This window comes from Neospora caninum, chromosome VIII, assembly GCF_000208865.1.
Source record: "Neospora caninum Liverpool complete genome, chromosome VIII".
In the NCBI taxonomy this organism is placed as follows: domain Eukaryota; phylum Apicomplexa; class Conoidasida; order Eucoccidiorida; family Sarcocystidae; genus Neospora; species Neospora caninum.
The window spans coordinates 3,572,475-3,598,588 of NC_018395.1; the positions used below are offsets into that span (position 1 = coordinate 3,572,475).

Consider the following 26,114-nt stretch of genomic DNA (forward strand, 5'->3'; position numbering starts at 1 on the left):
CGAGTAGCCGGCATAGTGAGAAGTCCTTCTCTCTCTATCTCTCTCTCTCTCTATATATATATATATATATATAGATATATTGGGTACGTATCTCATGTATCTCCACATCTGTATGTGCGCCTCGAAACATTAATATATAAATCGATATTTCAGTGTAGAATCTTGTGTCAGAAACGAGGGGGAAGACGTTATTCTCGACCCTGTCGCGGACGAATGTTTTTGTCTCCTCCCCTCTCTTTCCGTTTTCGTTCCACGTCCAAAAAGTCCTTCGTTTTCTCGCCGGTGTAGCTTCGTCCACCTCGTCGCCTGAGACCCCCTCCCGCCCGCCGCGCGCACGCTGTCACGTTCTCAAACTGTCGGCGTTCTTGCCTCTTCCAGTTCCCTTTTTTTCCGTTGTCTCACTCCTTTGCTTCGGGAACTTCCACACGCGCTACATCGCCTCGCTGGCCCTCCCCGCGTCCGCCTCTGGATCCACAGATTCGCTTCCTTTCTCTGCGCGCCCAGCCGAGAGAGCACACGCATCTGCCTGCGAACCCGCGGACGGCTCTCTAGACACCCCAGCCGCGGAAGAAAGAGAAGACGGAGGGGTGGAAAAGGACGAAGAGGCGTCCTGCGTGAGGACAGGTTTGGACGCTTGCTGTCGACGCGTAGCGATATGCAGAGCTCGATCAAGAACTGTTTTCACTTCTCTGCAACGCACATGGCGGGCGAGAACTTCTTCCATTCTCCCTTCCACCATCTCCGCAAGGTTCACGAGACGCTCCTGAAAGGCATCAGTTTAACAACACGAAACAAAGTTCGAGAGGACGGGGAAAAGCAGCAACTCCCTCTCGCGTTCTGCGCCTTACCATGCATCCCAGTCTATCTCGCTCGCTTCTCTCTATGTCCCACTACAGACCTCCGCACCTGTACCTACTTATCTCGCCACCCCTCTCGCCACATCTTTACCTCTATCTCGTTAAATCTATCGCTGAATCTGCCTTCCTACCCCTCCATCTCTATCCGTTCAACTCTGTATCTCTCTGCAGTTACACTCCCCGCGCTCTCTCCTTGCCTATCGCCCTCGCTACCTCTCTGTCGCAGTCGATCTATCCGTCGAGTTACACCCCGCTTGCTCTCTGACCGTCGCCGATTCTGCATATGCTTATATATATAGACGGTCGGGATCTGCAGCGTTCAGCGCTTACCTGGAGCGCGATTCTTTGATTCCATTCGAGTTCCATGAGGAGTTTCACCTTCGCTTGTGTCGCCTTTATCTGTGTTTTGAGTCGCCTTTGCGCGGCTTCGTCCGTCTCTCGATCGCCGGCGAGCCCCGCGAATTCCGCCGTCTCGTCCTCGGGCAGCACTCCGCACTTTGCGAACTTGACGCGCTTCTGACGCTGCTGATCCTCCAAGAGTTTTTGCTGGCGACTGAGCTGCGCGAGGTGATGTTCCTGTTTTTGCCTGAGCAGACGCCAAGCGCAGACGACCGCACGGAAAACGCACCAGCGTGCAGGGCGAAACACACTCCGCGGAAGCACCAGAGAAACGGCCGCTCCGCCTTAGATTGCTACCGCACGGGAAGGAAATAACGTCTCTGTCGTGCGCGTACTCGAATACGCTTCAGATGCGATCCATGGTAAACGCATGGATGCAAAGCGCAAACCATAATCCATCTCTCACTTGGAAATGCATGGTAGTACCATGAAGGGCCGTTTTCCTCGGCACCGCTGCACACGCCCTGAAAACCGACTCCCACGCGCGACGCCGCCCCTCTCTCTTTCTTTCTTTCTCTCTGTCTCGGTACCGACGCTACACCGCAAAGACTGACGACACAGCTAATGGCTTTTGGGTTTCCAGCTGCCACAACGTGCATGGCTAGTTTTGCTGGGTCGAAGCCTCCTCGTACCTCGCGAGGTCTTTGTCGGCAACGGTGGACTGAATGGACAGAACCGCGTGGAGGATCTCCTTGAGCGTCTCTCTGAACGTCGTCTCGCCCGGTTCCTCAGCGAAGAGCCGGTCCACGTGCTCGGCCACCGGCTCGTCGTTCTTGGAAGGATACTGCAAACTGAAAGTGTCGATAACGGCAGGCAGAGACGCGAGCGCCGAGGGAAACGAAGAAGACGGGACAGACGAAGGCGGGGCGGGGAGACACGTGGAGGCGGCTTTGGCGTCTGTGGGGAGAAAAGGCGGCTGCGGCTGCAACATCTCCGGGTCAACTGCTGGGAGGGCGATGGTCGATTCGCCGCGCAAGAGAGCGAGGAACGCGGCGCAGATGGCATCTCCGCTCTCGTTGTTTCCGAAGACTCTCCGAACTTTCAAGATCTTGAACACGCGCGCACTCGCGTCGAGATTGCTCGCGGGGCGCCGCGACGCCTGGACGCAGAAGGCGCGGAGTGGATCGAGGGCGAGTTGCAGGATGCAGGGACATCTGCGACTGACGCACTTTTGCAGCGCGTCGTTCAAGACGTAGAGGAGGAACAGGCGCTTCTCGCTGTCTCCCTGGAAACTGAGTGCTTCCCGCCACGCAGCAAACAGGTGGTGAACGACGGGGGAGTTCCCACGAGACAGGAGCGCGTCACTCGCGGCCACGATGCTCTCCATGGAGCCTGTGAGCGACTCGAGAGACAGCCGAAAATGCGACAGCAGACGCCGGTCCTCCTCAGACAGCGCCTCCACAGACACAGACGCAGGCAAAAGAGACAGATGTGCAGAAGAGAGCGAAGAAGCGGGGGGGGAAGAGAGAGAAGAAGCGGGGGGGGAAGAGAGAGAAGAAGCGAGGGGGGAAGAGAGCGAAGAAGCGGGGGGGGAAGAGAGAGAAGAAGAGGGGGGAGAAGAAGGGACACGCCCGCTCTCTTCCGAGAGGCGGGCATCGGGAGGAGACGTCGACAGGTTTCCGGCAAACATTTTGGACGACCAGGACGAGGATTTGGGCAGAACTTCGGGAAAAAGAAGAAAGTTAGAGCAGAAAGAAGGGAGGCGTGGGAGGCGAAGGAGCGAGGTGAAGCCAAGGAAGAAAGGAAGGCGAGGAAGAAAAAAGGAGAGGAAGAGGCAGGGTATAGCCGCGTAGGTGAAGGCTCTTTGAGTTCCTTCTCTTGTCAAGTGGAAGGGGAGAAAGCGGTGTGGATGAGAAGAAAGGAAGCAAGGCAATGATTAACAAAAGAGAACAAAGGAGAGAATCGCGGCGACAGAGAAGGCGCGAAAAACCGCAAGAGGCCAAGGTCTCAGGTGTGCAAGAGAAAGGGACATGCCGTCGCCTATCGGTGTCGTCTCTACATCCGAGGAGAGACAGAGAGGCACAGAAGACTCCGAAGATGTGGAACGTTCCTGTGAATGAGAGAGAGGAAAAGCGACTCTTTTCGTCGTGTCCTGCATGCCTGTTTTGCTGCGCGGCTTTACGACAGCTGTAGAGAAGGAGCGAGACCCAACCGCGCTTCGCTCGCCGCTATCGAAAGTGCGCTCGGCGAGAGCGCAGAACGCCACAGCGCGAGAGCAGAAAGAAGGAAGAGAATGCCGGACAGCAACTGAGAGGCGAGACAGAGGAGAAAGGCGAAGGAAGAGAACAGAAAGGATCGACTAGAGAGCGAAGAAAAGACCCGACAGGGAGACAGCACAAGCCGAGTCAGGGCGCTTGACGCCACAGTGGGGAACGCGCGGAAATGCCCCCACGATATTTGAGATTGCATTTCCCGTTCTTTTCCTCTTGACCCGCTGCAGGGTTGTTTCCCCGATTTTGCCTTTTCAAGTTTAAGATCTGCGGCTCCTTTCCGCTCTCTGCTTTCTTTTTCGCGCAGCGCGTGTGCCTCCTCACGCGCGGCTTCTTCGCCTGTTTTGGGGGGGAAAACTTTGAAAGCGCGTGGCGCGCGTCAACCGAGCTGTCTGCCCGAACGGGGCTGCAGGAAGAGAAGGGAGAGAAAACGAGAAAAATAGTGAAAAAGATCCTGTCGAGATCCGTTCTTTGGGCGACTCGATCGCCGCTTCGGCTCACCGCCTCAGGGGGCCTTCTCTCTTGCGAGGGAGAGTCGCATTGGCTTCTCCTCTCTCCCCAGTTTTCTTTCTTTCGCATGCACGACTTTCGAAAATATCGCCAACTTTGACTCGCCTCCCGCCTGTCCGTTTGTCCACTCCTGTCCGTCTCTTCGCGCAGGTTGTTTGCTCCTCCTGCCGTCTTTGCGGTTGCCGAGATGCATATCCTCGCTCATGCAGCCATCGGCGCCAGCGTGTGAGGGAGCGGACTCGCGTTCTCGCGGTCATTCCTGCGGCGAAGCGGTCAGGGAGTGGCGGTCCGGACACGCATCTGCGCGCTCCTTTCTGTCCCCGATGGTAGCCCCACGCTTCGACTCAGCTCGTCGAGATGACTGGGCGGAAGAGGCCTCCCCAGGCGCCTCCCGCCTCTTCGCTGTCTCCTTCCTGTCCTAACTCCGCGCTTGGCGCCGAGCTGGATCCTCTCTCTGCTTTATCTCCTCAGCTCAGCGTCTTGAAACCGTCGGATCATGCGACTGTCGCCGCAAAAACCGATGGAAAACGCCGGCCCTCCGCTCCGTCCACCTCGTCGTCCGCGACGAGGCTCAGGTTTCCCTACGGCGCGAGCATTCCGCTAGACAGAAAAATCCCCTACACATGTCCTCCTGCCGGCCGATCTTCAAACTTCCTGTCTCCGTCTTCTTCTTCGTCTCCTTCTTCTTCGTCTCCTTCTTCGTCTCCGCCTTCTTCTTCGTCTCCTCCGCCTGCTTCTTCGTCTCCGCCGTCTTCTTCGTCTCCTCCGCCTTCTTCTGCTCCTTCGTCTTTCGCGAAAGGCGAGCGCGGAGGGGGGTATGAGCCGCGCGTGAAGAAGACCGTGCGCTTCGACGAGGCGTTGCCGAGGAAAGGCGACCCGTGTTTGGGGGAGGACAGCGCGAAGCCTGTCTGTACAGTCCCGGACAAGTGGCGGTTGCTGCCGGCCTTTTTCGCGGCGAAGGGCCTTGTGCACCAGCACATTGAATCGTACAACTTCTTTGTAACCACAGAGCTGCAAAACATCCTGCGCGCGCCGTCGAACCGCCTCGTGAAGAGCGATATCGACCCCTCCTTCTTCATCGAGTTCCTCAACATCTCAGTGGGAACGCCCCGGTACGAAGAAGGCATGATTTTGCAGCGTCTCACCCCACGGATCTGTCGAACGCGCGAAATCACCTACGCCGCACCCGTCTTTGTCGACGCCGAGTACAGCAAAGGCGACGAAATCATCCGCAGGAAAAACGTAGAAATCGGATCCATACCCGTCATGCTCCGCAGCCAAGTCTGCGTCCTCCACGGAAAAGACCCCGCGGCCATCCAGAAGCTCGGCGAGTGTCCTTTCGATCCTGGCGGGTACTTCATCGTCAAAGGGACCGAAAAGGTAAACGAAAACAGACTCAAAGCTGCCACCAGGCCTCTCCAAACCCTCTCGCGAACGTGCACCACGCCACACACCGTTCAGCCCCAGCTTACAAATAAATATCTGTCTGGGCACATGCTAATATATACACACATGTATACGTATACATGTATGTATGTATGTATGTATGTATGTATGTATGTATGTATGTATGTATGTATGTATGTATGTATGTATCTCTATGTATGTATCTGTATGTATGTATCTGTATGTATGTATCTGTATGTATGCATATATATACATATATATACATATATAGATGTATGCTTACAGAGTGCGGTGTCGGTGAGGTTCAGCACCGCTGTCTTCGCGCCCGACTAGACTCATGTAACATCTGGAGGCATGTGTTGTACTTCTCTGTGCTGGAGCATATCTTTCCGTATGTGTTTTGAGATGGATGTGGGCAACACTGGTATGGAGCTGGAGAGAGTGATGACTCGTTCTCCTGCGAACGTTATTCAGAAGACATCCAAACTGTATTTTCTGTGCCTGCTGTTTCCTGCTCCTTCTCTGCAGGTGTTGCTTATGCAGGAACAGCTTTCAAAGAACAGAATTATCGTGGAGGTAAGGCGCCGATGCCCATTTTCAGTTTTTTGTCATGATCACGTATGCATCTTCCGGGTCTCCCGATGCGTTCTCCGACGCCAGAGTTGCATACACATGTGCACGAGTACACCTGTGTAGACGTGCGTTTTCGAAGGCAACACTGCGCTGCGTTCGCCAGTGCATGTGTCGGCGATTTTGGCTTTCAGTCTGTAGACTTGCGTCAGTTGATTTCCGTCTCTTCACTTTTCTTGCTTTTTTGAAGAAGACTTTCCCTCTCGCCTCAGGCAGTGTATTTCCATTTGCGTGCACATTCTCACCGACCTCTGTCTGTCTGTCAGCATCATACCCCATTCACGACATAGGAATGCCTGTTTGGCCGTATTCACTTGCTCAGATCCATATACATATATATATATATATATATAACTATAAGTAAAACGGGGATCGACGGGTGCTGGCCAGTTGTGTCGAGGCGTATTGCTGCTGTCTTGTCGGTCTTTTGTCCCTAGGTTGTCTGCATGTGTTCGCGCGAAACGTCGCGCTACAGCTCTCGCTTTCTCTTTCTGTCCTTTTGCAGACGGACATGAAGCACAACGTGTGTGCGACAGTCACGTCGGCGACGGCGGAGTCGAAGTCTCGGACGGCTGTGGTGTTGAAGAACAACAAGTTGTATCTCCGGCACAATTCGTTTTTGGACGATCTGCCTGCGTGCATTGTGCTTCGGGCAATGGGGACGGAGACGGATCAGGAGATTATGCAGATGATTGGCGCGGGTGCGTCGCTGTCGGACGTGACGGGGAACACGGCGCAGGAGGCGGTGTCTTTGTCGCTACAAGACTGCCACACGGAGAACGTGCTGACGCAGTACCAGGCGCTTCTCTGGGTCGGTTCGCGCATTCGGCCCAAGATGCAGGCGAAAGGCTTCTTCACGCCTGTGTCTCGTGGACCTCTCCTCTCGGAGCGGAGCGGCGGCGGATCTCGGAGCGCCAAGTCGGTGATCGACGAGGCCGTCGACGTCCTCCACCGCGTGGTGTTGTCGCACATTGAGACGACGGGGAACGACTTTCGCGCCAAGTCGCGCTTCCTCTGTCTGATGATTCGACGCGTCCTCGACGCCGCGAACGATCCGTCCCTGATGGACGACAAGGACTACTACGGGAACAAGCGCCTGGAGCTGGCCGGTCAGCTTCTGTCTCTGCTCTTTGAGGACTTGTTCAAGCGTTTTTGCACGCACGTCAAGAAGCAAGCGGACTACGCGCTCAGCCGGTACCACCAGGCGCGCGGCGGGGCTGCTGGCGGCGGGTCGCGGCTGAAGGACGAAGTGCCGTACCCGGACTGTTTCCGGAACCTGCCGACGGACATCATTACGCGGGGCATGCAGACGGCGCTGAGCACGGGGAACTGGACCATCAAGCGGTTCCGCATGGAGCGCTCAGGCGTCTCCCAGGTGCTGTCGAGGTTGTCGTACATTGCGACTCTCGGGATGATGACGCGCATCAACTCGCAGTTCGAAAAGGGCCGGAAGGTGTCCGGACCGCGCGCGCTGCAGCCGTCGCAGTGGGGGATGCTGTGTCCGTGCGACACGCCTGAAGGCGAGTCGTGTGGCCTCGTGAAGAACCTCGCCCTCGTCACGCACGTGACGACGGACGAAGACCCGACCCCAATCGCCTCCCTCGCCTTCTGTCTCGGAGTCGAAGACGCCGACGCAATCAGCGGCGAAGAGCTGCACGACCGCGGAACCTACCTCGTGATGCTCAACGGTTCGCTGCTCGGCGTCCACCGACGCCCGCGGCAGCTGATGAAGAACATCCGGCTGCTCAGGCGCCACGGCGAAGTCGGCGAATTCGTCTCTGTCCACGTGAACGAGGCGCACAAAACCGTCTACATCGCCTCCGACGGCGGTCGCCTCTGCCGCCCGCTCATCGTCGTCGACCGCGGCAGGCCCCGGCTCCTGCCCGAACACATGGCTCAGCTCGAGAACGGAGAAATGTGCTTCATGGACTTGCTCCGGAGCAGCATTCTCGAATGGATCGACGTGAACGAAGAGAACAACTTGCTCATCGCTTTGCGCGAAGAAGACATCACCGCGGAATCCACACATCTCGAAATTGATCCCTTGACGCTGCTCGGCGTTGTCGCGGGGCTCATCGCGTTCCCGAACCACAACCAAAGCCCGCGAAACACCTACCAGTGCGCCATGGGAAAACAAGCCATGGGCGCGATCGCCTACAATCAATTCAACCGCTGCGACACTCTCCTCTATCTCCTCGTCTACCCCCAGAAACCGCTGTGCAAATCCCGAACGCTCGACCTCGTCCACTTCGAACAACTCCCAGCAGGTACCCGCCGAGTCACACGAGGAACTCCTGAATGTCAAAGAGTCGCCGAACAGACACCGACAGGATGCACACACATTGCATATGCACAAACACACACGCGGGACAAATGCGTCGAGAGGGAGACAGGTCAGATCGAGATCGCTGTAGGGCTGGTGGGAGGCGCGCGATACATGTGCTGAGGAAAGGCAGCTACCTACCTACCTACATACATATATGTATGTGTACATACATACATACATACATACATACATACATACATACATACATACATACATACATACATACATACATACATACATACATACATACATACATACATACATACATACATACATACATACATACATACATACATACATACATACATACATACATACATACATACATACATACATACATACATACATACATACATACATACATACATACATACATACATACATACATACATACATACATACATACATACATACATACATACATACATACATACATACATACATACATACATACATACATACATACATACATACATACATACATACATACACACATACATATATGTAGGTGAATGTATATATATATATATATACAGATGCATATGCAAGTAAATGTAAATGAATATAAATATATGTGAGTCGCGGGGGTCAAGGGTTGTTTTGGGTGTACAGCGGTCCTTCGTGATGTCGAAAAGGAGGGAGGAATCGAAGCACTCGCTTTCGCTGTCCCGACAAGACACGCCGCGAACCAGCGAGACAAAAACAGAGAGGCCCCTGGGCGACTGTCTGTGTGCTAGTTAACAATTACGGTCTCCGAGGTCGGCGATGTCATCAGGGAGCGATGCGCACTCCAACACACACAGACACACACACACACACACACACATGCACACGCCTGCGTAGTCGTGAACTTTTGCAAGTTCTGTTTCCGCCCGAATTGTGTCGATTGTGGTCTTTCAGGTCAGAACGCGAGTGTGGCGATTATGAGTTTTTCGGGGTACGACATCGAAGACGCGATTGTGTTGAATCGCGGCGCAGTGGACCGTGGTTTTGGGCGGTGTTTTGCGCTTCGGCGCTACTCGGTGGAACTGAAAAAGTATTTCAACGGCTCCGTCGACCGCACCTTTCCGCCGCCGGTCGCGCAAGGTCCAGGCCAGCGCAGCCGCTCGGCTGCGCTGGCGCCTGGGGGATTTCCGAGGAAAGTTTCGCCGGCGATGGCGAGCGGGAAAGGCGCGGTGTCTCGGCGGTTCGAGGCCTTGGAGGACGACGGCGTCGTCCGCGTCGGCGAGCTCCTCGAGGAGGATCAGGTGTACGTCCACAAATTCTCTCCCACCAACACTCGCGAGCACGTGAGCGATCCGCTCCAACTCGACAACGCGTTCTACGCGCCGTCTTTCGCGCGGTACAAAACGGTCGTTCCGTCCTACGTGGAGCGCGTCATTTGCACGGACAACTCGGACGGCTGTCGGACGTACAAGGTGATTATGCGGCAGACGCGGCTGCCCGAGCTCGGCGACAAATTCAGTTCCCGCCACGGGCAAAAGGGCGTCGTGGGGCTGATTGCGCCGGCCGAAGATCTTCCCTTCGCCGAGTCCGGCTGGTGTCCGGACTTGATCATGAATCCCCACGGGTTTCCCTCGCGCATGACGGTCGGGAAAATGATGGAACTGATTGCGGGAAAGAGTGCGCTGCAGATCGGCGCCTGCCAGTATGGCACGGCCTTTGGCGGCGTCAGTGTAGACACGCTCGCCGAGATCCTCGCGTCGCACGGTTTCCACTACTCCGGGAAGGAGTACCTGACATCGGGCATTACCGGCGAGGCGCTCCAAACGTACGTCTTCGCCGGACCCATCTACTACCAGAAACTCAAGCACATGGTGCAAGACAAGATCCACGCCCGAGGCCGCGGACCGCGGCAACTGCTCACGCGGCAGCCGACGGAAGGCCGTGCAAAAGAAGGCGGCCTGCGTCTCGGGGAAATGGAACGCGACTGCCTCGTCGCGTACGGAAGCAGTGCGCTGCTCATGGAGCGACTCATGCTCAGCTCAGACGTGTTTGAAGCGTGCGTTTGCGCAACCTGCGGCCTGATGGGCTACGAGGGCTGGTGTCCGTACTGCAAAACGGGGAAGAACGTCGCGCCCATTCGCATGCCCTACGCATGCAAGCTCCTCTTCCAAGAACTCATGAGCATGAACGTGTGCCCCAGACTCCACATCAAGGAAATGTAGGGCCCCTGGCGGGGGGGGGGGGGGGGGGGGCGGGGAAAGGAAATGGGTCGGGGAATGGGTACGCCGGAGAATACAACGTTCGGGTGACAAAACAGAGAGTGCGGGAGAACAGCGCAAACACATTCTAGACCCGGAAAGCCAGACGAGAAACGGAAGGCAGAGAAGTGGAACGGGTTCGGGGGACAGTGGAGGACGAATCGAGACCCGAAAAAACGCAAACAACGGACAAACGGGGCGGCGGAAAGGCAACATCTTTTCGCATTCTCCGGTGTTTCTTCATATCGCCAATTCAAGGACAAAACGAATAGATATATATATATATATATATGGTGTACGAAAGTATAGGCATATACGTAAGTACAGACACATAATTTGCGGGGCACCTTTTTCGCCGATTTCTTCGCACTTGACTTTGTCGTTTCCGTTTCCTTGTGTGTTGAATTGTGTAAATGCCTGTACGTTGTCTCATTATCGGTGTCCCAGGCACACTGATGTAGATGACCGTGGATCTTGACTCTTATCTTTGCCTCTTGACAGACTGTTTCTGAAACGTGTTGTTTGTGCCTGTCTCTGCAACATGGCGCCCACTCGTTCGAGTGTTCTGGAACGTTGCTTTCCACATTTTCATGGTTGCCGATTCTCCTAAACAGACTGTTCATTCTCTCGGAAGTGATAATGTCGCGCTCGCGTTGAGCGCCTCCGTCTCCGGCATCATTTGGCGCATTCCCTAGATTCCAAAAACGGATGAAAAAGTCGAAACAGGGCTCGATTCACTCTGGAAAGAGCCGCCAAACGAAACCTCTGTACACACTCCACCATACACATAAATACAAATATATATATATATATATATATATATATATATATATGCAAATATGTATCTGTGTGAGGTTGCGGGCGATTCTGTCCACGGGTGCGGGTCTGTTCGTGGTTTAAGACACGCCCGTGAGTAGAATTCTCGCGCGATGAGACGCTTTCATTGATCTACGTAGATGTGTGTATAGATATAGATATGATCAAGGATTTGGGCATTTTCCTGTTGACCCTTTGAGGTTGTTGGATATATCCGTATTGTCTTACTCGGTATATGGATACGCAAGGTTCCGTGTCTGGAAGGAGCGTGTTCTCGTTTGCAGCGCCTGTTCCTTCTTTTCGGCTTCACCCTCGTGCTGCGTGTGACGAAACGTATCAGCTGAAGACACGGTCTCGTCCAACAGACAGTTTTCGTCCACGAACCTTCCCAGTCAACAGAATTTGTGTCCTTTCTATTCTTTCCCCCCAGCGCGATGCTGACCCTTAAAAACTGCGCCTGGACGTGTTCCAGAAAAGCGAACAACGCGATACACATAAGTTCTAAAACTGTGGCTTCCACTGTGAAGCGCGAGGATGTGTGAATGCCATCCCTCAGAACACACGTGCTCCCGCACGCTTTGTGGTGTCCCGTTCCCTTTCGGTCACGCCAAGCTTGTGCGTTTAAGTGATCAGCGGAAACACTTGCTTTTTCCGTGGAGACACAGCGACAATCGCGTATTCTCCTCGATGTCCGTAGCCTCAAACGGTCTCGCCGGACGGTGCGCTATCCCGTCTTCAGCTGCATGCGTTTCCCGTCGCCTCGCTCTTGTTTTGCCTCCATGTACACCCCACGGTGACTCGTCGCCTCACGAGGCAACGGCGATCGCGCTCGCCTCAGTCTTCTGGTTGCCGACCTCCCGCTCCGCCTCCACGATACTTGTATCCGAACCATTCTGTTCAACGCACACGGCGGAAGTCTCGGCTTCCCTGCCGGGGTGAATGTACACCCAATATGGTCTTCAGATCCTCTTGCTGGGACAGCCAGATTGCCTTGGCTCTCGCCCGCAGATCCGGATTTTCACATTTGCCCGTCTGGTAGAGACGCCTGTTCCTCTGCTCCTCGTGACGTCGAGGCCGCCCTGCGGACGCGCTGGGATCCACGTTTTCGATTCGGTTTTCGCCGCGTTTTCGACAAGACTTCCTCACTGTCTCCTGGCGACGCAAACTCGCCCCTTCGGCTCGCGGGTCACACCGCTCCGCGTCGAAAGCGCCTTTCCCTTCGCCGTCTCCTTTCTGCAGCTTTCGGCGTTGTGCAGCAGGAACGGTGTATCTTTCCAGAGAACGATCAGATGTCGCAAGCTTCTCTGGAAGGCTGCGGCCTGGAGACCCCGGGGTTTCGCCGAATATAAGGCGCGGCAGAGTGTCTCCGTTTCTCTGGTGTTCTCCCAGGACAGAGTCAGCACCTGGACGTGCAGAGGGACAAGGCTGTCCTGGGAAGGATGGAGGGAGGAACGCAGCGAGAGGGAGAACCGACGGAAGAGGCGTGTGAGGAAGAGTCAGTGGAAGAAACGAGGTAGACGAAGACGCAGGGTAAGACGAAGAGGAGGAGGAAGGAGCAAAAGAAGAGGGCGATGTCAAGGCGTGAGGAGATTTTTGTGGTAGCGGCAACGAGTGTTGGACATGGTGGGAGAGTGCAGGAACCGAGGACTTAGAGAAACCTTCACTCTCGTCGCCTGGCTGGTCGTGCCCGGCTGAATCTCTTGTTTGAGACGTTTGTTGAATTGCCCGGTTCATGAGCGGATGTGAAGAAGCAAACGCGTCCTCGCGCTCTTCTTGCATCGCCGGCGTCACCCCAGGATCAGAGTTCGAGAGCAAACCTAAAAACGGGTTGACGTCAAACGCCGGTGTTGTTCGTTTCTCTCGCGCTCCGAACGGACGCGTACGGACACCCGAAGCCTCACTTTTGGACTCGAACACTCTCTTCGCGGCGCCTCCAGGGAGGTTCTCAGGTGGGGCGTTCTCTGGCGACGACTGAAGCGCAGCCGGAAGAAGCCACTTAGAAGGAGAGGACGAAGATGCAAACGATGACGAAGAGGATGCAGAGGAAGACAAAGATGGGAACAAAGAGGAGGCTGAGGGAGAGGGAGAAGCAGAAGAAGAGGCAGACGATGACGAACAAGAAGAAACCGCAGAGAACGAAGAGGGTAAGGGAGGAGAGGACGCAGCGGGGCGATGCGGAAGACACGTCGATGGAGTCTCCTCACAGAGGGGAACGGGGACTGAAGGAGGATTGCTGCTGCTCGCACAAGTTGTGACGTGGGTGAATACCGAACCTGAAGTTGCGACGGTAATTTCCGATCTGCGGTGCCTGACCGGGGAGCGAGGCAACCGGAAATCCGCGTCCCCACGAGCGTCAGAAGAAGTGCATTCTTTTGATTCTGCGCGAACGGTTTTCAAAGGAAAATCCTCCGAGGCGCCCGCTTGGGCATCTCGAGTCTCACCTTGAAAGGCCAAACGCGTCGTCAGTTTCGTTTGACCCAGGTGGAGAGCATCCAACTCGTCACACGCCAAAATATGCAGACGGGATCCCCCTGTTTCCTCTTTCCCGCCCTTCTCTTCTAGCTCTTCCTTCTCGTCTCCTTCTTCTTCTTCTCCTCCGTCTCTTTCTTCTTCTTCCTCTTCCTTCTCCTCTTCTCCGTTGCTGCCTGTGGTAGTTGAGGACCGCCGTTCGGGCAAGCACGAGAGGGCGAGCGAGGTTTCGCCGAGGTCGATGCCGGTCCACAGTTTATGTTTGTTTTCGGCAGACGAGAATTGATCCGCGGCATGGTGCGGTTTGCAAGTAGACCAAGACAACTTTTCATCTGGCACGCGCCGCTCCTGGTCAGCATCATGTGCCTTCAAAGGCCTTCCACTTTCACCCTCTTCCACAGCCCCAGGCGTTGTCGACATAGTCGAGGACGATGCGAAGGAAGAAGACGCACTTCCGGCAGCGCACAAAGCTGAGGACGACCGCGGAGACGCAGGATCGGCAGTGGCCGAAGGCGAGGTAACACGGAAAGATGCAGCCTCTTGGGAGGCAGAACGAGAGGCGAGGAGTTGTTCGTTCCTCTGTTTCCGCAAAGACTGAAACAGAGAATAAAGCATCTCCTGTCTTGATTGCTGCTCTTCCGCAGCTGCCTGTTTGCTCGCCTCTTCTTCGAGTGCTGCTTGCCTCCTCTCTCTCTCTTCTCTTTCTTCAAGGCGTCGAGCTAGGATCCTGGCGGCGATGCGGTACTGCACAAGAAGCTTTCTGGAAAACATATTGACGGGCACGCAGAAAACGGCCGAGCACTCAACCCACCTAGAGTCCAGAACGCGAGAGAAGAAAAAACTCGCACACGCACGTAACTCTTCGGGCAGGCATCGAAGCGCTTCTCCTCGAGAACAGCTTCGCCGAAGTCGTGCCGGCAGAGCAGGTGCGGGACACTGGGGAAGGCAGGCGAAACAAGCGAAGCGAAACAAAAACAGCAAAGACCCAGAGGACAAAAAGGCGAGGAAGAAAGGCCAATCGTCTATCGCAGACGGAGATACCTGATGAGACACCAGAGCTGCCGCTGCGGGCGAGAGAACACCCCCCTCGCCTTCCTGTTTTTTTGATTCAAGACAGCGCGATTCCGAAGTGCGAAGAGCGTTCGTAACGGCCACGCAGAACTTTACACGTATCCACCCACCAAAAAGACACAAAGCCAAGAAGCCCCGCACGCCAAGGAAGGCTGGGGAAAATGGAGAAATTCGTGACTTCAGGCAGCAGCTGCTGAGTCCGAAAGATTATGTGTCTATCCGGTGATAGATCGGCGGACGGTCTCGCTCTGTGTACAGCCTCATCGCGATCTACCTGCGTGGTTCCAGAGGCGTTGACTTCCGTGCCTTTCTCGCTCTTTCCACTTGCGTCTATCTCCTTTCCGCGAACGCGGTCTCCAAGTAACGTACCTGTACTTCTTCCAGAGCGAGCGCAGTTTGCAGGCAAGACCGAAGACGATCGCAGCGTAGATTACCACGCCTCGCCGACCTCGCCACACCCGAGCGAGCGCCGCCCACGACGTTTGACCTCTAAGTCGAGAAAGCAAGCCTTTCTCCGGGATTGGTTTCGAGGCACTTGCCTGCAAGTGGGAACCAGGTTTTCCGTGAAGATGGGGCGCGACACGGAGGGCTTTGTCTTCCGCAAACCCGGGCGCCGACCAGCCGAGGCTGATCGGGTAGGTCCCCCCGGCTGTCTGAGCACCTTCTCTAGCCGATCGCCACGCGTTATGAAATGTGTTGACCAGGGAGGCAGAATACGGCTCAGCGTCAGCTAAAGTGCCTCGGTCGACGGCGCCTAGGCTTCTGGGTCCACGGTTGCCCAACGGAGGCGGGATGCGCTCGCGGTTTCGGCCGTCCCCTTCCTCCCGCTTCGCATGCCGGGGAGAAGCGAGCAGGTGGAATGCCGCCGAAAGCGGAGACAGGAGAAGGCGAAGGACGCGGAAAAGAAAAGCCAACAATTTGTGGAGAAACGTGGACGCTCGGACTACACTGCCGACCTCCCCGCCCCACTGAAGCAGCTGCAAAAGCAACAGCCGCAAACCCTCCAGGACGGCGACGCTCTCGCCGAGAAGCTGAAGAAAGTCGCGCAACGTCAGGGGTGAGGGAGATGCCGGAGCAGGGGGACACGAAGAAGAAGGAAACGAAGAAGAAGGAAACGAAGAATGGGGATAGTAAGACGAAAACGAAGAAGGGAACGAAGAGGCCTGTGGAAGAGCCCCAGATGCTCCATGGACGATGCTAGAGTTTTGAAGGGGAAGAGGAGAGCGAGAAAGATGATCTAGTCGCTCCTGAGGCAGAAGGGTAGGAGGGGAAGTTGAATGAACATGGGTATCCATTTTCCGGCTGCGAGGATAATGACGAAGACTGAGAGGAGGGAATAGTTTTAGAAGAGGGCAAAGGTAAGGCCGTGGAAGGGGAGAGGCAAGAGAAATCTAAAATGCGCCACGGCGGAGTGCGCAAAAACACGCTTAAAGCCGAGGCAGGACATGAGGATAACATGAAGCGCAAGACGAGGGCTGAGAAGGCACGGCGACGACACAGAAACGGGAAAGGAAGTACGGGGGACCGACGAACGAAAAGTCGAACGATGCGCGCTGAACGAGGATAATGATAGAGAGATATTCGGGACAGAAACCCGAGAGAGAAAACGTGCACCCGCGAGAGAACGATACGGACAGCTAAACAATGATCGCTTTTTCTAAAGTTGGGGCAACGCCATATCAAGAGGGCAGCCAAGGATGGACTCCCGAGACGAAGAACCGTCTTTCCAGCAGTAGGCTCAGAAAAAGGCGTCTTAACAAAAAAGAGAGAGCCTCGAGCGCAGAGACTTCACCAATCAATACGACAGACTTCTACAAACGATCCGGTCAAACACTTAAAGCATACCTTTATAAACGTGCCTTGTTGTGCAATGGCAAACACGTTGGCATTCACGTCGTTTTCGGCCCCCGTCGATCTTCACGCGGAAAAAGGAATCAACCACTGTACGTTTAGAGAGCGAGGCATGCGTGAGACGTAGACGAAGCGAATGAAGTTGGGTGAAAACGGACGAACAAAACGACGCACACATTCCTAGACTCTTGAACGGAGGAACCGCTGTCCAAGGGGTTCCAACAGGGCAAAGCGCGTGATAGCCGTTTGGTTTGAAACGCTCACAGGAGAATCTTTTGTTCCTAGCTTTGGTCCACCTCCGTATGCGCCGGAAGGGGAAAAAGGAGCGTGCTGGCACGCGCGACATGTGTAAAACGAAGTGACCCAAAAAACACGAAAACCTAATTGCGTAGACAAACCAGCTGCGACTCTTCCACTCCACCCTGAAGTCTCTGCTGGAGGGGTGCGCGGATTAGCAGAATGGGCGTGCATGGAAGAGCTGCTAATTTTTTGACTTTTCTGGGAATGGCTACACGAGTAACAAGCTTTTCTGTCCGTCGGAAAAGAACGCAACCGGCAAAAAACCCTCCGCAGCATCCCAGCTGCGCACTCTCTGCCTGTTAGATTGCTCCCAGTTGTCCTGCCTGCCTCGCGCTTCCAGCAGTGGGAAACTCCCTCCACGAGTTTTCGTATCTTGAGAGAAACATGGTGGACGAGCGGGACGAAAAAATGCGGCACGATGACGCGATTGCTGTCGAGATATATGTGACAAACATGCGTTGAAAGGGGTAACCCCAGAAAGCTTCATTCAGGTACCTGCACAGGAAGGAATCGATTTCCTGGTGGGCATACCCGAAGTGAGAAAAGAATAGAGAGATCGGAAGGCCGCAGTGAATGACGCGTCCAAAATTCTGTTCAACCGCCAAAGAAAATGCAGCCTGCGAACGTTAGAACGATGTGTTGTCTAAACGGTTGCGCCCGATTTGACGGCATATCACAGGGATTTTCTGGAGGGCTTTGGCCCGTGCTGAGGCATATAGAGACTCTCCCCGGAGATTACCCACAGACGCATTTAATCCCAAAAGTACTTAGTCGCACAGTTTGTCTTTAGAAAGAGATTGAGAGGTATGTGGATGCGTGGATGGCATGTGCCGATGGGACTGTTGACTGAGCGTTTCCATGAGAAATGTCTCCGCACAAGTAGCGCAAAGATCTTCGAGTCATAGAACACACGACGAGATGACAGAAGGTGAGGCTCTTGGAATTTCCAGGCTATCACGCTGTTTCGTTTGGGGATTTTGAAATCGACAAACTCCCACATGGATCTAGAAAGCAACATCGTATAGGTCTGTTTACCGTCGAAGAAAAGGATTGCATCCTGGATTCGTCAGGAGAGGGAAGCTCCTTACCTTCCGTTTTTAAAGACGTTAAAGCATCATCGAAACCCAATCTCTCCACATCAGCCAGAGTTTCACGGATATTGTGTGGTGCTGGCGGGATACTTGCACGTGATGTGCGGATCACCGGACGGCGCACATATACGCATCAGTGGCATGGTCGACGCAAGATGGAGTTTCCTTACCCGTTAAAAAAGCGGATTTCTATACATACAGATCCGGTATTTTATTGTTTGCGTGTCCAGCAGAAGTTTGTGATCGCTGACAACTCACCCAGGACCAATCATGGCGAAGGGTCCGTTGCACGATTCGATTCATATGTACGGGCATTCTTCACATTTCCACATCTAAATCTATTTTTTTCTCCGCATACGTGTAGGTCTTTGGTGATTTCCAAACTACTGCAAAAGTGACGCTCTACGTCGTAGTGCATGTGTCATGGATTCCTAGGGAGCGAGGAGCCGTTCACACGAAGGCTTTGCCGGTGTTCAGCAGCGTTGCGCTAACCTCTTGTTAGCTTTCCTGCTGAGATCTATTGAGGAAATTTCATTTGGGGGGCTCCGCGGTTTCGCCAGAAAAAGTCTTTCGGACTTGTTTCTACAGGTGTTATGCTCGCGCGGTCTGCTCTGACCGCTTCAGCTACTTGAGGGAACCGTTGAGATTCACGCAGAGCATGTTTGAACCCTGTTTTCTGATGAGAGAGTCCCTTGGCGGCACGCGCATGAGTGTAGTGTCCCTGATGGAGGAGAGCTTGAAAATATACACGTCTACAAACCTTCAGTCCACATATACACACAGCATATCTACACATAGTTGTAAGTGGACAAACTCAGTTGTAATGGTATGTCGCTCTCGTGTGTTTGCGTGAATAAGTTATATTCCGAGGGAGAGTTTCTTCTTAAAAAGACTGTCTCGCTTCTAAGCACTCCTCCAGAAGTCTTCATTGCCGTCGAGAGATCAGTGTTTCCTCTCTTGTTTATCTCACGCAACCGTCGCGCCGCCCTATATTGGCCGGGTCAGCAGCTTCACAATCAAAAGTGTGACAGGGCAGATGTCGATAGATTCTAGGACATCGCCCAAACATTTTTGAAGTGCAGAGGTATGGGCTGTTGTGGAAAACGTTGAGTGTTTTTGGCAAACGGAAAAGCAAGCGCTTCCCCGTATCGAATCCTGCCGGGTGAAACCGCCGGATTTCCAGCAGGGAGGAACTCGATGCTCTCCGGGCAGCCACAAGACTTCTGCATGCCAGTCTCCCATTTTTGCTAGACAAGCTGAAAGCATGCACGCGGCTTCTCCCAAAGTAAGGCCAGAGCACACAATCCCGTTTTCCCGCAGCTTCACTCCGGTTATTTTCCTTGGTCTCATTCGGCTTTTCTTGCCATTTCCTCATGCTCCTTTCTCCTGAGAATCCCGACGACAAAACCCTGTCACGCGACCACTCGGGCAGACCGACGGACTTCCTCCGACCGGTTCGGTTTTCCCGGCTCGGTTTCTGTGTTTCAAACGCGCCGATCCTCCATTTCGTACACCTCTGCCTTTCCTGCAGTTTCCCTCTGTGTAGATTATCCTTCTGTGCGTCTTCCGGGGCAAACGAAGGATCTTCCGCCTGAACTGCTGGGAGAAGGTTCAACAGCGTTTTCGCACAGCACACAGCAGCGAGGCTTTCCCACCCAGCCCTGCGAAGAAAATCGCAGCTGGAACGTTTCTGCTTGACCGAAAATGCGAGCGTGAAAGGATCCTGCAACCCCGAAACCCTCTGGCTGCTCTTCGATTCGACTCCGCGTTTTCAACATGTGCGTCTCTGCATGCGCACGCGAGCTTTCTGCAAGTCGGTAGGTGACCGTTTTCATTTTTGTGGCTTCAAAATGTCTCCGGGGTTCCAGGCCTTGAGAGGCGCGGCGTCCCGGAGTGCCTGGGGCGCAGCGCCGTCTCCCTTCGCTGATCAGCCGGACGCGCGCGAGACAGAAAGCAAACCGAGTTTTGTCGCTTCCGCTTTTCAGCCGAGGTCGTCTCAGACTTCTTCTGGCGCCGAGCCTTTTCTAGGGCGCTTGAAAGAGGAACTTCCCGCGGTCTCTGCGGGCGCGGGTTCCACTGAGAACCCGAGTCTCGTCGAGAGCGAGGATCCACCACCTGTGGAGAATGTCGCCTCCACAAACGCGCCTTCGTCTGAGCCTTTGTCTTTGCAAGTTGCTTCGTCATCGCGTCCGGGATCAGTTCTTCTTTCGCGCTTCGGGATGCCGAGCAGTGGGCGTCTCCTGCCGGGCGTGCGGCTCCTCTCGTATGACCCCACCGTGGAAGGCCGAGTTGAGGCTTTCCTCGCGGAGTGCTGCGACGCAAGTCGCCAAACGAGTGACGCGTCGAAACGCGAAACCGCTCCCACCCTTCCGGCTTGCTCAGCGGGTTCCCCTGCCTCTTTTGCTTCTGCCGCTTCCGGTTCCTCTGCGGCGAACCCTTCTGCCGCCGGGGGCGGGAAGTCGCGCGACTCTCGCCAGGACTTGGTGGTCTCGATGAGTGCGGGACACCTAGTGGGAAAGTACACAGGCTGGAAGGTGAATTTGCCGGTGGCCTTGGAGACGATGTTGGAAGAGCACGTGGCGCTGGATGTGATGTTCGAGACGTGGGAGTTGAGCGGTTCGCGCGGAGGCTTTGCGGGCGAGACGGAAGAGGAGCGGGGGGAGCTGCGAGACGCGCAGCAGAGAAACGTTCTCCAGCGCCTCCTGCAACGCCTTCTGCAGGCCAAGCGCCAAGCCTACGAGCTACGCCCCTCCCGCCGACAGTACCTCATCGTGGACCGCCTCAAAAGCGACGCGGGCGACTCGACAGACGACGCGACAGACGCCGCGCGCCTGCGACCTCACCACGTCCTGCGCGGCGAGGAAGACGCAGAGGAATGCTTAGGCGTAGGTCGGGTTCTCAGGTATCGCCTCGCCTCGGACTCCGATTCGGAAGACGCAGGCGAAGGGGTTGGAGAGAAAACGCATGGCGACCGAAAGGGGAAGAAGCCGGCAGAGAGCGAGGAGCAGAGTGTAGAAAGGAAGGGAGACAGCGAGAACACAACGGCTGGGGCCCGAACGCCGGGAGGCTGTGGATCTCTGCAAGACAACGCGGCCGTGAAGGAAGGACCGACCGCGAGGGGGACGGCAACGGATCTGGGCACGGAGGGAGAAGGCGCTGCGAGGCGTGCGACGTCGGAGACGACAGGACTCAAGCGGCGGCGAAAGGAGACGCGAATCGAGGTCGTGGAGAGGATTCCCCTCGGCACCCGTCTGATTTACCGACCGAGAAGCGACAATCACATCCGGCTAACAGCGGAGTCGGAGATCGCGACCGTCTGGACCGTCGCGGGCGGGCCGAGCCCGCGGAAAGTCCGGAGTCTCGAGTCACCTCCGAAAGAAGAGCCTTCGGCGGGAGGCTCAGTGCCCAGGCCTCAAACGGACTCAACGCGCGATTCCGCTGCTGGCGAGGAGAGCGGCGCGTCTGGAGAAAAGACAGCGCGTCAGGACGAGGTGGTTCAGCGGTCGTGGCTGACGCAGGACGTCTGGGACTTGTGTCCGCTCGGGTGTCCAGGGAGTCCGGGAACGCACCGACCGCGTTGGAGACTGATTGTCACAGAAGAAGGCGAAGTGGCGGACTGCATGACTCCCGCGGCGACGCTGCTGCTGCAGGGGGGAGGACACCCGGGCGGAACGCGAGAGCGCCGTTTCTTCGACGCCTTTCCCCAGCGTCGACGCGGATCCCCTGGAGGCGAAAAGCCGTCGCTCGAGGAGCCGGACGTCGCAGACGGCCACGTCGCTGACGATGTTGACCGCTACGAGGAGACCAAGAAGGTGTATGTGCACCTGGAAGTGTGTGGCGGCGAGCTGCAGAGACAGCTGGAACGGCGGAAGAGGGGACAGAAAAACGTGTTTGGCGCTCTCGCCCTTCTTGTCCTGGAAAACGCGCATGTCCTGGCGAGATGGCTCGATGAACTCAATGGCGACTTCGGCGTCGGGGGCGTCGGCGGTCCTTTCTACTTCCCGAACCACATGGGCGATGTTGTGCAAGCTGTACAGAAACACTACAACCAAAGGAAACTTGTCAGTGCGGGGCAATCCAGAATCGGAGGACTTCGTATCCATAACAACCAAGTAAGGGAACCCGCGAAACGCCATCATCTCATACATACACATGTCTATATACATAGATATACATATATATATATATATACATATGTATGCATGCACGCTTCACTTGTTTACCGCGCAGATGTAGCTGCCTGGGTTGGAAGGTCTTTTCGCCGCGTGCGTTGTGACTGCGTTTTGCGCGCGTGTCAGGTGAAGCGCCTGTTGATCAACAAGTACGTTTCGATGGGGCAGACGGTCTTGGAGCTGGCCTGCGGCCACGGACAAGACTTGTGGAAGTACGCGGATCGGTGCATCGGGAAGTTCGTGGGGGTGGATTTGTCGGTGGCCGAGATTCGGGAGGCGCGGCGGCGCGTCCGGGAAGGCCAGCAGGCCCGAGCCCTGCTTCAGCAGATGCTGCATCCGCCGACGTTCCACGTGGGGAACTTGGTCGACCGGAAGGCGCTCGGCTTCCTGAGAGCGGAGGAGTTCGACATCGTCTCGATTCAGCTGGCGATTCACTACATGGTGCAGACGGAGCAGCAGGCGCGCGACGTGCTGGGCCGAGCTGCTGCGCACTTGAAGGAGGGCGGGATGGTTCTCGGCAGCACAGTCTGTTGCAGCGCCCTGGCCGATCACCTCGTCGAGCTCGCCTTCGTGCCGGAAGAAGAGACAGCCGACGAGGCGCCTTTCGCGGCCGAACAGGCGCGACGGAGCGGGCACGACCCGCCAAAGACGAAAGAAAAGTGCGAATTCGGAAACGAAGTGTACAGCGTCACATTCGACATCGACACGATCGACCGCCTGCTGCAGGGAGCTCCTGGGCTCGGCCCCAACGGGCTGGCGATCCGAAAAGAAAAGGCCAAAGCGGCAAGTGCGTGAACTGCGGAACGAGACAGCGAGACAGCAGCTGAAAGTCTCTTTCCGCACATCGGACACCCGCGCGCGAGCCCCACAGTCCCGTGTGTCGAAACGGGCGGAGTGTGGCAACGGACACGCTGGCTCTTCCCGGAAGCAGCGAAAAGCCGTACGCCACATAAAATGCCAGTATACACGCAGAGAGAGAGAGAGCGCGCAAGCAATGCGCCTCTGTGTATGCATCTGTGGGGCTGCAGGAGTAGTATATGCTTGTAGGAATACGGGTGCACGCGTCCATAAATATATATATATATATATATTATTTGTCGGTGTTTCCGTGTTTAGGTTTCGCTGGCTGTTCACGCATTTTTGTGTGGTGTGTTTTAGGCGTCTCTGATCCGTCCTCGTGGAAGCAGTATCTGTTTGCGGATCTCTCCGTGGAGGCGCGCGCGGCAGTGGGGGAGCATCTGCGCAGGCGCCTGGCCACCGAGTTCGGGATCGACTATCACTTTTTTCTGTCGGAGGCGATCGACGCCAAGGAGTTCGTCTTGCCCTGGCGCAGCTTCTGCGCCGTGGCTGCCTCGGTGGGTCTGAAGCTCGTGTTGAGCATGACGTTTCCAGAGTTTCTGTCAGCGGCGACTCAAGACCCGAAGTCCGAGCGCGATCTGAAGCGGTGGCTCGAGCGGCTGAACGCGACCAGTCGGCTCGACAAACCTCAGTTTGAAGCCTTCGCACTCTACAAGGTTTTCGCCTTCAAAAAGGCGACCTCAACTCAGGACAGAGACACCGAAACGCTCTCCAGCGCCCCAGCCGCTCCCGTCTCGCCTCAAACGGCACAGCTCATTTCTCGCAGTTCCCCCCTGCCCCAGAGAGATCACCTTGGAGCTTCGGGGAGCGCAGAGCAGACGGCAGAGAAGGGGAAGGTGCACGTACACCCGAGTGAACAGCCAGATGAAATCTCCATTCTGTCGTCCACAGGGGAACACACAACGGAGCGGGGCGAAGCCCCGCCTTCAGACAGAAGCGCCTTCCTGGAGGGTGTGCCGCTCAAGCGAAAGAGGCCGAAACGCATGCAAACGGCTGCGATCCAGGACGCCTGACACGGGAAAACGCGAGTGAAAAAGAATAAAGCGAGAAACGCAAAGGCACCCAGAGGAACCCCGTCGATGCGAGCCCCATACGGACAAAGACTTATCTCGAGGCGGGCCACCGACACATTTCTTCAGGGACTCACCACGAAATACTGCCTATGCGTTTATATATATATATATATATATATATGCATGTAAGTTGTACGTAGAGAGGGTTTGTCTAACACCGGACACCTGTTTGGATCTGTGGACAGAAGGAATCTTACGCGTGCCGAAGAGGGAAGGACAGATGGACGCCAAACGGGAGCAGGGGAGAGAAACGGAGACAGAAGGGGAAACGAGGAGACAACGGAAAAATGAGGAGAGCAGGGAGGGAGAAGGGCGGGCACAGTCTTCGAAGGGAAAGGAGACGGTATATTTGGAGGCGAGGTGTTCCAGATGTTCGCCGATTCCTTGTGCGTCCTTGTAAATCTTTTTTCCCTGTTTACGAGAGACACCTGGCATCCAAAATGAAACAAAGGAGAGACTCGCGTCTCCCAACGATCCATATAGAAAGGGATACACGTGCATTTCTGCAGGCATCCCAGCTCTCGTTTCGGACGCCTCTCTCTCTGCTTCAGAGGAGCAAACACGCCAGGGTAAACTGCGAATTCTGGCCGGACTCCTCTTAGATGAGACATTTTCAACGTTCTTTCCGTTCTAAAAACGAAACGTCCCTAAGTGGGCGTTTGCGGTGTTCCTGTCCAGTTCCTGTTCTGACAAGGTGTGAATAAAGCGCGAAAACGCTCAGGGGTGGAACCATTTCCTTTCCTTGTCCACAGACGAATCTCACAGGTAGAAGCCTTTAAGGGTTTCCCCTCCTTCTTATTTTCCGAGAATTCTCATGCACGCTCTGTCACTTCGCAGGGGGGGGCGCGTGCGACCGTGCCGCTCGCTGCCTAGTCTCGTTCTCTCTCTTCGCAAATACATACATTTAAAGCGCACGGTTTTCTTGCATGGAACGCATGCTCATGTGTACTAAGGAGATTAGGCCCCTTACGCAGCGCCGTTCCCTTCATGGAACACGCAGCAGTGCTCCAGTTTAGCAGTGCCGAGAGCGCCAAAAAACTCCGGTCCAAAGGTGGTATATATATATATATATATATATATATGTACATACGTATGTACAGTGTCCCAGAGAGTTAGGAATGAAAGGCTTAACGCAGCGTGTAAAGGGGGACACCAGGAGCAGTGCCGTGCGCTAGGGGCGTTCAAATAGGGTTTCCAACTGAGCACATGTCTTTGTAGTTATACAAATATATATATATATATATATATTACATGGGTAAACAGGAATCTATTCGTGGCCTGTGCATTGCATCACCAGCCAGCTAGAGATGCCCGCCTATCTCTGTGACGCAGCTTTGTGGGGGGGGGGGGGGGGGGGATTCACCTGCATTCGCGTCTTTTTTGCTGGAACGGGATTGACTTGGGTATCGAGGCGAGGCCTCGCGCAAACTGTGCCTCGCGACATCCCCGCAGGTGTCTTTGTGAATGACTGACGCTATGAATGCGTGTGGCGCATCTCTTCCTGTTTGTGAGTTTAGCACTCTCGGCTTCGGATTGACAAAAATAGATACACTCATCGAAGCTACGACAGAAAGGAGGAAAACCTGAAAACGGCACACCTGCCAAGCGGGAGACAAAGGGAGCGGCGATCGGTGGATCAGTCGCACGCGCAGACAAGAAGTGAGAAACGAAATTGGACTTCCGGACACCAACGTAGACACATCCACCACGCGCTCACTAAAAAAAGGCACTTTACCGCCTTCCTGCAACACACACTTATACAGTTATGCATCAGAATGCATGCGTGTTTCCTTAGTTGTGTACCTGAGTAGGTTCTCGCCAGGCAGAAGGAACAGCTGTGTCCCTCCCGCCAACCTCGGTCGGAAAAACG

At 55.2% G+C, this 26,114-nt stretch overlaps 4 protein-coding genes across 4 annotated transcripts; 2 read left to right on the forward strand and 2 right to left on the reverse strand.

Moving 5' to 3' along the window:
- Positions 1-430: 430 nt before the first annotated feature.
- Positions 431-2,583, reverse strand: NCLIV_034570 (conserved hypothetical protein; the record flags this gene model as incomplete). The annotated part of the gene is made up of 3 exons (XM_003883658.1): positions 431-763; positions 1,188-1,443; positions 1,889-2,583. The coding sequence occupies 3 exons, from the start codon at positions 2,581-2,583 to the stop codon at positions 431-433; spliced, it is 1,284 nt and encodes a 427-aa protein (XP_003883707.1).
- Positions 2,584-4,333: 1,750 nt separating this feature from the next.
- NCLIV_034580 (DNA-directed RNA polymerase,related) lies at positions 4,334-10,507 on the forward strand (the record flags this gene model as incomplete). Its single annotated transcript, XM_003883659.1, has 4 exons — positions 4,334-5,356; positions 5,912-5,959; positions 6,519-8,280; positions 9,240-10,507. 4 exons carry the CDS (start codon positions 4,334-4,336, stop codon positions 10,505-10,507), a joined length of 4,101 nt encoding a protein of 1,366 aa, XP_003883708.1.
- A 1,749-nt stretch (positions 10,508-12,256) lies between these two features.
- Positions 12,257-16,194, reverse strand: NCLIV_034590 (conserved hypothetical protein; the record flags this gene model as incomplete). The annotated part of the gene is made up of 4 exons (XM_003883660.1): positions 12,257-13,431; positions 13,801-14,298; positions 14,640-14,764; positions 15,269-16,194. The coding sequence occupies 4 exons, from the start codon at positions 16,192-16,194 to the stop codon at positions 12,257-12,259; spliced, it is 2,724 nt and encodes a 907-aa protein (XP_003883709.1).
- A 3,797-nt stretch (positions 16,195-19,991) lies between these two features.
- NCLIV_034600 (putative mRNA capping enzyme, large subunit family) lies at positions 19,992-24,184 on the forward strand (the record flags this gene model as incomplete). Its single annotated transcript, XM_003883661.1, has 3 exons — positions 19,992-22,253; positions 22,440-23,100; positions 23,472-24,184. The coding sequence occupies 3 exons, from the start codon at positions 19,992-19,994 to the stop codon at positions 24,182-24,184; spliced, it is 3,636 nt and encodes a 1,211-aa protein (XP_003883710.1).
- Between the last annotated feature and the right edge of the window lie 1,930 nt (positions 24,185-26,114).